Source organism: Chinchilla lanigera, unplaced genomic scaffold (assembly GCF_000276665.1).
Source record: "Chinchilla lanigera isolate Chin_1 unplaced genomic scaffold, ChiLan1.0 scaffold00025, whole genome shotgun sequence".
NCBI lineage: Eukaryota > Metazoa > Chordata > Mammalia > Rodentia > Chinchillidae > Chinchilla > Chinchilla lanigera.
This window is the reverse complement of record NW_004955426.1, coordinates 21,919,990-21,932,826: the sequence shown is the minus strand read 5'-3', so window position 1 is coordinate 21,932,826 and position 12,837 is coordinate 21,919,990. Positions and strand designations below refer to the sequence as shown.

Below are 12,837 nucleotides of genomic sequence, written 5' to 3'. Positions count from 1 at the left end.
ACCCTCTTCTCTAATAATTTCTAATGCCCTTTTCTTTTTTATCTTAAAACATTAATTTGCATCCTCTAATCGTCCAGTCTTTTGTCCTACATTAACTTCTACATCTGTATGTAATGATGATGGGACATACCATTTTTGAACTGAGTCTTGGAACAATTTTTTTTTTAATTTTTTGATCCTTTTTTATCATGTCCCCCATTCCATAAGACTTACTGAAACTGATTAGTCTAATTCTCCTCAGTTGTTTCTTTCCCATTTCTGCTGAATAACATGATCTGTTCTACCAGTTTAAAGTCTTTTTTGTTTGTTTTTTAGGTCATCTCCCTGCCCCACCCCCCACCCCAACACACACACACACACACACACACACACACACACACACAGGGGATTGAACCTAGGGCCTTTACACATCCCCAGCCCTTTCTTAATTTTTTTTTTTTCTTTTTTTGAGACAGGGTCTCAGGCTGGGCTTGAATTTGTCATCCTCTTCCCCATGCTTCCTGGAGTGCTGGGACTACAGATGTGCTACCACCTTAAAATTTTAGAAGCATTTCTTAAACTATTTTATTAATTACCTGGAGACGTTTGTTCTTGGAGAGTCACATTTGCCTGCTTTTATTATTAATCCATATATTTTACTATGTCTCTTGACTCTTTTGCTCATGCTGTATGTCACCATACTGACTTGATTTTCTACAGCTGTAGTCAGTCTTTAGATTTTTTTCATTTCATACTTACGTTGTCTTATATATGCATTTTCTATAGCACCCGTCTTCCAATATTATTCTGTTAACCTCTTTGAAAATCTTCAAAGCCGGGTGTGGTGGCACACACCTGTCTGTAATCCTAGCACTCAGGAGGCTGAGGCAGGAAGATTGATTGCTTCAAGTTCAAGGCCAGCCTGGGCTACATAGTGAGTTCAAACCTAGCTAGTGTTACTTAGCAAAACCTCTTCTTTTTTTTTTTTTAAACCTCTTCTGAAAAAAAATCTTCAAGCCTGGTGCAGTGTTTCATGCCTATAATCCCAGCTACTTGTGTAGCTCAATTATCAGGAGGATTGCGGGAGGTTCAAGGCCAAGCTAGGCAACTTGGTGAGACTCTGTCCCAAACTGAGAAATATAAAGGACAAGGATGTAGTTCAGTGGTAGAGCACTTGCTAGGTATGCATGAGTCCCTGGGTTCAATCCTCAGTACTGCAAAAAGCCACAAAACAGTGACTAAATTTCAGTTACAAATTTGTGTACTGTATATCAATCTTATTTTAAAGCATAAAGAGTAGAAGGACATACATGACAAAGTTAATAGTGGCTATCTTCAAGGGCAGAATTATAATGTTTTTATACTTCTCTGTTTTATCCTTTAATATGTGTATATTTCTTTTATAATTGAATTTAATTGCAGTGTTTCCCTGTTAGTGTGTTTTAGCAAGTGCAGATTCTTCTGTTGGCCATGAAGGACCTACTACCATTGTTTATCTTCCCTCCTTCCCCACCTCTCACGAGTTTAGTATGCATGAGTCCCTGGGTTCTCTGGACCAGTAGCATCAACACTGCCCAGATCTTAAGTATTCAGATTCTCAGGCTCCCAGTCCAGACATGTGGCATCAGAAACTTTGGGAATGGAGCACAGCAAAAAGTGATTTAACAAGTTTTCCCCTCCATTCTGATGCACATTAGGGTTTCAGAGCTACTGAATTAATTTATCTTCTCATATCTACATTCATGGCCTGTTGCAGCTAAGCCAATATGTATGCTATGCTTCCCAAGTTCTTTTGTGCATTGAAATCACCTGGTCGTCTTAACAAAAACTGATCCTGGCTTCCATCCCCAGACATTTTGATGTTACAATAAAGCATGTGACCTGGCCACTCGAGTGAGTCTGTGTGCAGCAAAGACTGGGAACCATTGCTGTTCACCTAATCAGTCCTTCACAGGAAATTCCTCACTCCTTAACTGTGCAGTAGTCTCTGCTCTTTTCTTTCCTGAAACTTCAGTTACCCTCACCCTAGTCCATCACATTCTACTGCTTCATAAACTGTAGGATATTTATTTACTTTTGGTACTAGACATTGAACACAGGGTGTCCCAGTGCTAGCCAAGTGCTGTACCACTGAGCTACACTCCCATCCTTTTTAGAATTTTTAATTTGAGTCAGGATCTCACTAAGTTGCCCATGTTGGCCTTGAACTTGTGATTCTCCTGCCTCACTCTCGCATAGCTCCAATTATAGGTGTGCACCATCAGTTTTGGTTCCTTGGGTAATTTATGTAAACTGGTTTCTGCCCAGTCCCAAGTGTCATCCACAAGTTCATGTTCCCAGTTGATAGGAAGCTGTGCTTTTTTTTTTTTTCTTTAAATCCCTCTTGTCTCTGCTTCCTGCTCAGTATTCCCAAGTCTGACAGAAAGTTGTGACTTCTGTAGAACATTAAGGTGGTAGTTTTTGGTTCCTTAGATTCTTTTCATTGTGTTTTAAGGTATTTCATTTTATTCTATTTCAGCTGCAGCAGATAAACTTCCTGAGCCTCATGCAAATAGTAGGATCATCCTTTACGAACCTCTCAGACACACCCCACCTTCTCCAGCAGGCTCAGTCTTTGTATCTGGGGGGAAGCCAAGTATCAAACTGCACAAGAGGGAGTGGTGATGTTGAAATCAACAGCAGTAGAAATCTTAAGGAGAGATTTTTCATTAAACCACAATCCATGAGAGAGGGTGCCCAGGAGCCTGCCAAGAACATCCCACATAGCCATGAAGGAATCATCCAGTCTGATCAAAATAATAATGGAAATGTACAGGTAATGCATATAAAAATGCCATTTCCTGGTAGTTGAATTGTGTTTTTGTTGAGTAAATAAATACTTTAACATTTCATTTCCTTCAAAACATATTAAATGTTTTTACAAAAAGGAATTTATTCTAAACTTAGCCTTTTTTACTTTTCCAGAATTGTCCACACGAGAATATTCCTTCATGTCAGTTAGACAGCCAACCCCAGAAGAGAGGACCGACCCCAGCATCTGAAAGCTTAGCATCCACTTTGTTTCCTCCACCTCCTGCTGGAAATAGTCACCCCCATCTTTTGTCTACCCCTTCTGCTGCCCTGAAGATGCCTAGACTTATCCCACCAGCCAAAACACTTAGTCCTGGTTATGGTTTTCCTTTGCTTCAGTTTCAGCCTAAGCATGAATTCAAGCCCCTTCCTTTACATGTAGGAAGCATTCCAAGTATTCCCTCCAGACCTCTGACCCAATTGAGAGAGGCTTGGGCATTAACTGGTTCCCTCCAGCCTCCTCCACAACAGAGAATAACACACACTATCTCAGGATCCCATTCGAATTCAAGCCACTGCAATACTAATGTCATAAAAGAAGCAGCTGACCAGAAGAAATGGGCAGAAACTGTGATTACAGATATCCCTAAGCACGTCAACATGGATCAGTATGTTGGACAAGAAAACTTGACTTCTCAACAGGACTCTTCAATATTCATAAAACCAGATAAACAATTGGATATTAACGTACAGCCCCTTGAGATACCACCTCAGAATTTCTGTGGACTTCCATTATTGCACCTGCAATTTAAACATCCTTACATATTTTCATCAGTCTCAAGAGCGTCAGTTACAGTTCCTTCAACACCTGTGAGAACTGTAGCAGAAGAAAGAAAATACCCACAACTATTACTTTTTCCTCATTTATCCTCAGAAAATATGGTAATGAATTTTTGTACAGTGATTTAAAACCAGGGTCTTGGATTTTTCATACCATAAACAGTGTATATTCACTGAAAGCTCTAATTGCACATTTTTTTTAAAAAAATGCTTATGTTGTAGAAAATAGCATAAAATTCAGGTTTAAAGTAATGATTTTGTTTTTAGAAGATTTTTGGCGATAAGTCTTTATAGCTTATACCAGAATTTATTTAACTCTTTTCTCAGATATTCTGCTCAGAAAAGAAATAAGTAAAAAAAATTGAGTGCTGTGCTTTGTGTGTGTGTATGTGTTTGTAGACAGAGTAAACAAGTACACATATTGTTTGAGGTTCCTAGCAATTGAAATATAATTGTCTTCAAATCTGTTTCTGGTTTACGTTGTTAAATGGACCCAGTCTGTCAGTAGTTGTACATGCAATAAAATAGTAGCTTTATAAACCCATTAAATCCTCTTTAAATATATTATCTTTGAATTACAAAATTCATATTGTTTATGTTCTGATTTTGTAGGTGAGTGGTGCCATTTTAAGGAGGAACTGATAATTCATTCTCCAGTGCACTTTAAGATTTGAAGGTGCTACTGGGGAAAAAAAAAAGGTTATTCCTGAGAAAAAGTACTTACCATGTCTTCTTTACTTCTGAACTTATTTTGAGCACAAGGAAAAGTCAGCACTTTTAGAATTGCTTTTATTTTTTAATTTTTTATAAGTAGATACTTGCTATACATAGTGTTCACATTCATCATAGGGAATTTGTACCTATTGTATCTTAATTCTTTTTTCCCATTCCTCTCTCCTCCCTTTAACCCTTTTTCCCTCCCCATTTTCAGAATTTTATTTCCATTTTTTCACTGCGTTCTTTTAATCCTTTTTCTTTCCTTCCCTTTCCTGTCCCGACTTTATTGTTCTCTATTTGAAGATGTTCTTCCTACTTTCCAGAATCTACTTTGCTCCTTATTTACCCTTAGGGTTCCTCACAGAAGAGAAACAATGTGATATTTAAACTTGTGTGTCTTGGGGGCCGGGTATTTAGCTCAGTGGCACAGCGCCTGCCTGGCAAGTGCAAGGTCGTGAGTTCGATTCCCGGTACCAGAAAAAGAAAAAACAAAACAAAACAAAAAAAACTTGTGTGTCTTATTTACTTCATGCAAAATTGTGGTCTGGAGGTGCACCCATTTACCTACAAATGACTCAAGTTTATCCTTCTTTGATTTTTTTTTTTTTTTTTTAACGCTTTTTTTGGTTTTTCTCCGCGGTACCGGGAACCGAACTCACGACCTTGTGCTTGCCAGGCAGGCGCTTTGCCGCTGAGCTAAATCCCCAGCCCAAGTTTATCCTTCTTTATGGCAGAATAGTACTCCATTAGATAAAAATACCTAATTTTCTTTATCCATTCATCTGTTGGTGGATATGTGGGCTGTTTCCAAGATTTAGCTAGTATAAATTGTGATCCTATAAATATGGATATATATTTATATATATAAATACGGAGATATGATATATATATCTCACTGTGGTATGATGCTTTTACACTTGATCTTAGCCCAAAGGCCGAGAAGCAATGGTATGATACCTTTAACTTTCAGGAGGATGCCTACAGGGGCAATGGCTGGGTCAAATGCAACCTCTAGGTTTACTTTTTTGGGCTTGTTTTTGTTTTTGTTTTTGTTTGGTGCTGGGGATCAAACTCAGGACCTTGCGCTTGGCAGGCGCTTTCGCTGCTGAGCTATCTCCTTGGCCTTAGGTTTAGTTTTTTTGAGGAATCTCTACACTGATTTTCACAGTGGTTGTACCAGTTTACACTCCCACCAACAATGAAGAAGCATTCCTTTTTCCCAACAGCCTCACCAGCATTTGTTATTGGTTGATTTCTTCGTGATGGCTATCCTTTCTTCAGTGAGATGGAATATCATTGTTGTTCTAATTTGCGTCTCTTGATTGACCAGTAATGTTGATGCGTTTTTTGTTTTTTTGGGTTTTGGAGATTTTTTTGTCCTTTTGAGACAGAGTCTCACTATGTAGTTCAGGCTGGCCTTGAGCTCCCTTTGTAGCCCAGGCTGGTCTCGAACTTGCAGTGATCCTCCTGCCTCAGCCTGCCAAGTGCTGGGATTACAGGTGTGTGCAACCATGCCCAGCTCGAGTTTTTTATGTATTTATTTACTGTTTGTACTTCTTTATCTGAGAAGTATCTGTCATTTCAGATGCCCATTTTTGGATTGGATATTTGAATTTGGGGTGTCTGATTTTTTTTTTTTTTTGAGTTCTTTATATGTCCAGATATTAGTCCTTTGTCTGAAAAGGAGTAGGTAAAATCTTTTTCTCACTCTGAGAGTTACCTCTTTATTCTGTTAGTGATTTTTTTTTTTTTTTACTGTACAAAAGCTTTTCAATATAATGAGATCCGAGTTGTTGATTCTTTGTGATATTTTCTATGCAGTGGGATTTTGTTTATAAATTCTTTGCCTACACCTGTGTCTTTCAGAGTTTGCCTATTCTGTCATCCAGCAGATTATTTCTATTTTAATATTTAGATCTTTGATGCATTTCAATTTTAGTTTAGTGTGTGGTGAGAGTTACAGGTCTGGGTTTAATTTTTGGAATGTGGAAAGCCAGTCTTCCCAACACCACTTATTAAAGAGGCTGTCTTTCTTCTATGGAAAGTGTTTAACCCCTTTGTCAAAGATAGGATAGCTGAGTGTACTTGGAGTTGTTTCTATATCTTCAGTTAGGTTCCATTCATCATGAGGTCCATTTTTTGTCAATACTATGCTGTTCTTACCGTAGTAACTTCCCAGTATAACCTCAAGCTGGGGATTGTATTGCCCTCTGCCTTTCCCTTGTTGCTCAGATTTGCTTTTGCTATTCTGGACCTTAAGAATTATTTTTTAAAAAATTTATTAGAGAAAATAGTATAATGAACCCCCAAATTCTCATCACCCTACTTAGGGGTTATCAAAATATTGCAGATCTGTTTCATCCATAGCCTTTATACCACTGCATTCTCCTTGTTTCAAATAACTTTAAACGTTTAAGCAAACATTATATAATTTTGTTTATGGTTTTGTCTATAATTGTAAGAAGGAAGTTTTTAATGTTGAAATGAAATTTAATAGATAAGGACTGATAGTTTAATTTCTGAAACAAGGTAACCCAATTGAGAACCCAGTTGATGTAGCTCAGTAGTAACAAGCTTACCCACGGTTTGCAAGGCCCCGGGTTTGCTCCCCAGCTCCCAAAACAAACAAGACAACACAACACAAAACGAAACAAAATATCACCTAGTTAAAACTTTCACCACTCTAGAATATTTAGCTCTTTACCATATGTATACTTATTTTACCAGTCCCAATTAATTTGTTTGGGTTTTTTTTGTTTGTTTTTCTTCCAGTACCAGGAATCAAAGTCACGACCTTGCGCTTGCCAGGCAGGCGCTGTGCCACTGAGCTAAATCCCCAGCCCTGCCAGTCCCAATTAATGTTTGACTTGTTCTCAGTTTAATTTAAACAGACATTTTTCTTAAATTTTTGATATAATGGATATTTGAGTTTGAAAATTTCTAATTTTGTGCTTTGTTTCTTTCCTGTAGTACAAGGAACCACAGCTTATTCCACTTGAAAATCTCATTGCATTTAAACAAAGCCAACAAAAATTTACACATAATTTGTTTGAACAAGGTGATTCTGGTCACCTTCAGCTTCTAAGGGTCAAAATGGAACCATCTGAAAGAAGACAAGGAAAGAACAATAAAAAAAGGCAAGTTCGAAAAAAGGCTTTATTTGATAATATCATGTATCAGGAAGTGCATTATTTACAGTCATAAAAATGGGAGTCATGTGACTTAACCTCCTAGTTTAAATACACAATGGCATATTTTTCTTTGTTGAACGTCATGTTTTTGAAAATGTCTAGTAAGGGGGAAAATTCCTATATTGTGAGAAATACTTCTTTTGTACTTTAATAATGAGTTGTTTGCTATCATTCATAGGCTAGAAGATTCTTTTCCGTGTTTCTGTGGTAGCATAAGCAGCCATCTTTTACAGCACGAATATTTGGTATCAGGCAGTACTCTATGTACTGTCCAACACTTTGAGCCAATATTCCTTTTTATCTTTTTTCCAGACTCTGTATAATAAACAGGATAGATGATGATATAAATTGGGGGCACTGGGCAATGTGCTTGCAAAAAGCAAAGCTGTGACTTGTACTAGAGAGCACTGATTACAGTGTTTTAACCATAATAGAGGTCAAGACACATACCGATTGGTGGATTATTACTGAGTCTAGAAAATATTTTATGTTGATCAGACTGTAAAATCTGTTATTAGTATTCTTTCCAGAAATGGTTACTTCCTTCCATCCTTTTCAGGTATTTCCTCTATGTCTTTCCTTTACCTTTTTGGTACCTCTTTCCTCTTTGTTGAGATTTCACTGATGTAAGTATGCTTAACTGTCTTCAAATAGACAAGTGGAGGTGATATTAGGATTTTTTGCACCAGCTTCAAATCTGCAGAAAAGAGAATTTGAAAATTACTTACATTCCTGTCATAAAATTCCAGTGGCCAACATAGAAAAGTCAGTTCACTTGTAGAGGAATTAGAAATAAATTTCATGGCTTTGACCTTTCTTTCTTTGTCTTTCTGTTTTGAGACAGGATATGCTGTATTGCCTATGCTGGCCTCAGACATGCAATCCTCCTGCCTCAACCTCCCAAGTACTTGAATTACAGGAATGTCACTCACACTTGGCTTCATTTCTTTGACTTTTTGTTTATATTTATTTGTATTCTATCAGAATATCTAGTTTAATTAAATCGTATTAGAAATAATTAGCATAATTTTGATAACTGCCTTCATTTCGTATAACACAATACAAATGAGAAAAATTAATACACAGATAATAGAAATATGTTTTATACTTTTTTTTTTTTTTTGGTTTTTCTCCGGTACCGGGAACCGAACTCACGACCTTGCGCTTGCCAGGCAGGCGCTTTTGCCGCTGAGCTAAATCCCCAGCCCTATACTATTATTTTTAACAGGGAAAGAAGACGAGCTGAGAAAGAACTACAGGAAAAAAGATCTGAGAAACTGCGGAGAAAACCAAGTGTGACTTTCCAGCCAGAAGAATCTCTCATTAATAGTGAGGACTCAGAAACTGTCATAAAACCCAAGGTATAGAACAACTCGCATAGATTCGTAGATTCGTCCCTAATGTTCAGTATTCTGTACAGAGCCTTGCGTCCTCCATCCACAGAACTGCACACACAGAGTGGCAAATGTGAAAAACATTCCAATGGCAAATCAGATCAATCTGAGACAGCTTAGATTGTGTGAATTTTTTAATGTTTGAAGTCTGAAGTCACCACTGGCTTTTTTTTTTGATAGCTTAATGCATGTATGGTATGTGATTTAGGCTTCTTCCAGTATAGTTTCACCTATCTTTGAGATACTTATAGGATTTTCACAGATTTATGTAATGTATGAGTCAAGTGTTTTTATATGCTTCTTCTAAATTTGGGGACTGTCTGCTTAGCTGTTTGGTTGACAATAGATTAAGTAAACAGTCTTAATTTTATCTTATGTGGATTTTTAAAAAGCACCCTTTTAAAGTCCTCAAAAGCATGTCTGGAGACACTTAAAATGTTAAGTCCATGAAAGTTTTGATAGGGTAAGGGAACATTTGAGTTTCAAAGCTACCATGCAGTGGAAAGTGGCTTGTGGCACCTTAGTAACTGTGCATTAAATTGGAATGCTCTTTTTTATTTTTTGACTTGTGAATTTCACATTACTTTGACAAAGCAAAATAACTTCATAGCATAAGAAAATTTGCCTAGAATAAGATTTGAACCTGTATCTATGAATCTAACAATCTTGATAGCAATTGCATATTTTTTTCCAAAATAATAAATGTCTTGGAGTTAATCATAGATTGGTTATTTGGAAATTCATTTAGGAACAAGAACATCGTGATTCTCAGCCTTTGGATAATTTTGACATTCCTTTTGGTAAGTATATACATAATTAATGTTCTAAATTTTGAGTTAGTATCAGTGTTCTAGAAATAGACAACTTTTTCATGTTATTTTTGATAAGATGGAGGGTGGTGTGTGTTTGTTTTGATATTTTATCCAATATGTCAGTCGTTGATAGTATGGCCCAAGGGTCAGATCTATACTATGCTTGTTTATGTAAGTACAGTTGTATCAAAACATAGCTATCTGTCATATAATGTCACTGCTTTTATACTGCATCACGTAGGGTACTTGCAACAGAAACCATGTAACAGTTAAGCTTAATTTTAAGTCAACTTGTTTGGCTTGGGAGCTGCCTGGGGAATTAGTAAAACACATTTGTGGGTATATTTGGGTAGGTTGTGGAGGCATGACCTTCGGTACTCACTTCTTTCTGGTGCTTTTTCCCTGCTGTGCCTTTATGAACTGAGCAGCTTTGCTTTGCTATGCCCTTCTCTCACAATGTTTCTGCCTTGGAGCCAGCCAATCATGGGCTGAAAGTATGAACCAAATTAAACCTCTCCTTTAAGATGTGTTTGTCCAGTATATTTTTTTTCCAGCAAGGGGAAAGCTGACTAATACAGACCAGAAGGCCCACAAATCCTAAAATACTTACTATCTGACCCTTTATAGAAAACATTTGCTGACCCAGGCATTAGAACAGTCTAATAAAATAGAACCTCAAGTAAGATATAAGAGATTTAAAAGGAGATTAGGAAAGAATATGCCTAGAATTCAGTTAATCATAGGAAATGTATATACATTACAATAAAGGAATAATTTATAGATGGTAAATTATATTTTTGCTTCAACTAGTCAATTTATTTCTTGTTCCTTGAATTTATATATTCGCTAAGTGTTACTCTTCAGTAACACCTCCCCAGTTTACCTGCTCCTGTGCTTGTCAGAACAGTTGTGCTCATGGCCTTAGCTCTTAAATATTTTCATAGTATACAAATACATGTGTAGTCATTCATTTTTATTTCTTTTTCCTTAAATTAATTAATATGTCCACTTTTTAAGTTACCATCCTGCTGGTAGTAGTGTCACCACTGAATTAATTGGTCTAGATTTTTACCTTCCAAGCCACCCTTGATTTATTTCTCATCTCCATTCCCCTGAATTCACTATGTCCCTGTCCAGGTCCTCCCTTCCATTCTCAAGGCCACTGACCTGCTTAGCTTCAGTCTTTCACTTTCTAATCCACACTGCTTTCTCACTCATCTTAAAACCACTTGCTTTTTCACTCTTAATAAGATTTTTTTTCACATTGTTAAGGTAATACATGCTTATTGGAGAAAAGTTGGAAAATACAAGCAGGGATCAAGAGTAATATTAAAATTTACCATCATCTTTCTATCTCAAAATAACCAGTGTTAAGTTTCTTCAGGGTTTGTTTTATAAACTTTATACATATATACCTACAAATACATACACTTCTATGTTTGTTTGTAACGTACTTGTTTTTACATACTATTACAGTAAATATATTCCTGTGTTGCTATTCTTATAGTGTTAATCTGGTGGATGTCTGTTGTGTCATACCAAACAACACTCTCTGATACCAGCTAGTGTTCTGCAGTTCAGTTCTGACACTTACTATTTGGAGTTAGCACAGACCGCACAGATGAAGCAGCTCTGTCTGTAAGACTGCTTTACTCAGGAACAAGGTACAGGGTCCCCAGGATACCCATGTTGCAGCCTGGCTGATGACAGATTCAAGGATTCCTTTGGCCACCTCGACACACACCCCATTCATTAATTCATGAACAGTTCACAGGACTTGGGAAAGTGTTTTACTTACATTTACAGTGTTTTTTAAGTAAAGGATACAATTCAGGAATAGCCTCTTAGAAGTTCTTATCCCTTCTCTAGGTGAGCATGTCCCTGTGCCTACCAACCTGGAAGCCCCCTTAGCTGTTTGTTTCAGAATTTTTATTAAAATTCTAGTACATAGGGTTGATTATATCGTTGGTCATTATGATTGAACTTAATTTTCAGCCAAGGGTAAGTGGGTAAGGGACTGATAGCTCTAATCCTCTAAGCAAGTGTTTGGTACTCCTGGCTCCCAGTCCCATCCTGAAGCTATCCAAGAACCTGCCAAGGGTTACTTCGTTAGCATGAACACAGGTACGATGACGAGGAGCTCGTTATGAACAACAAAAGACAGTGCTCTCACTCCTGAGACTCTAAGGGTGCAAGAAACGCTGTGCCCGATACTAAGGATGAAGACAAATATGTTTTTTGTTATCCCACAGTTTATGATATTGTTATCTACCTAATCTCTCCAGTCATCTCCAAGGAAAACCCAAATGTAAAAAAACCCAAACTGCCATAATATACTTTGGACTTTGTACTTCCTGCTGAACTTTTCTGCTGTGGTAAAAATTACCTTGAGTTCAGGATCTGAAGTCTAAATTCATTGAGCCCATCCCCAAATTGATTTCTTTCCTGTGGTTTCTATCTCTATTTGTGTTAATACCAGCCTAACCAAAAAAGCCAGTATTCTGAATTCCACCTTTCCCCTTTCCCTCTCATCTAGTCAATACCCAATTCTTGTCTCTTTCACCTCATTTATAATTCCTAAATTTATCCTCAAACTACTTGAAGTACTTCAGCAGCCTCATCTGACGGATTGCCTTACTTCAGTTATATCCACTCAGATCGGTTTTCCACAAATGGGTTGCATGGTTTTTGTAGAACAGCAGTCTGACCATGTCACTCCTTTTTAGCACCTTCTACTGGATCTTCATGAACCAAGACAATGTCTAGCTTTTAGGCTAAACAGAGTCCTCCACAGTTTTGGTTTTCATTCCACTGTGTCTTTTTGAGATTGAGTTGGTAAACCGCCTCCTGCAGAACACTTTGGTAATATTCTAACCCTTTACCTCTCTTGAGTACTGTGCTTCTCAGTATTATGTTGGCTGCTCAGTGATTGCTTGTAATGTCTTATTATATTTAAGAAATGCTGCACAATGATGTCAGTACTTCAGCTGGATTGCATTTGATTGCCTCTGTACAAAAGAAAGCCATAGGAAGTCAGGATGCAAGTACTAATACAGAGCCAGGTACAATACTATTTTTTTTTTCATTCCCAAATTTGACATATGTAAGGTATCT

General features: G+C 37.3%; 1 protein-coding gene across 3 annotated transcripts in view; it reads left to right on the top strand.

Annotated features, from left to right (window-relative positions):
- The window catches only part of LOC102014378 (chromosome unknown open reading frame, human C5orf42), a gene marked incomplete at its 5' end in the record, with an annotated part of 124,014 nt that overhangs the window by 59,063 nt on the left and 52,114 nt on the right, over positions 1–12,837 (top strand). For all 3 annotated transcript variants that reach the window (XM_013514958.1, XM_013514959.1, XM_013514957.1), the window contains 6 exon segments: positions 2,498–2,794; positions 2,944–3,711; positions 7,297–7,463; positions 8,746–8,878; positions 9,660–9,711; positions 12,681–12,785. In XM_013514958.1, the coding sequence (XP_013370412.1) occupies positions 2,498–2,794; positions 2,944–3,711; positions 7,297–7,463; positions 8,746–8,878; positions 9,660–9,711; positions 12,681–12,785 (1,522 nt within the window).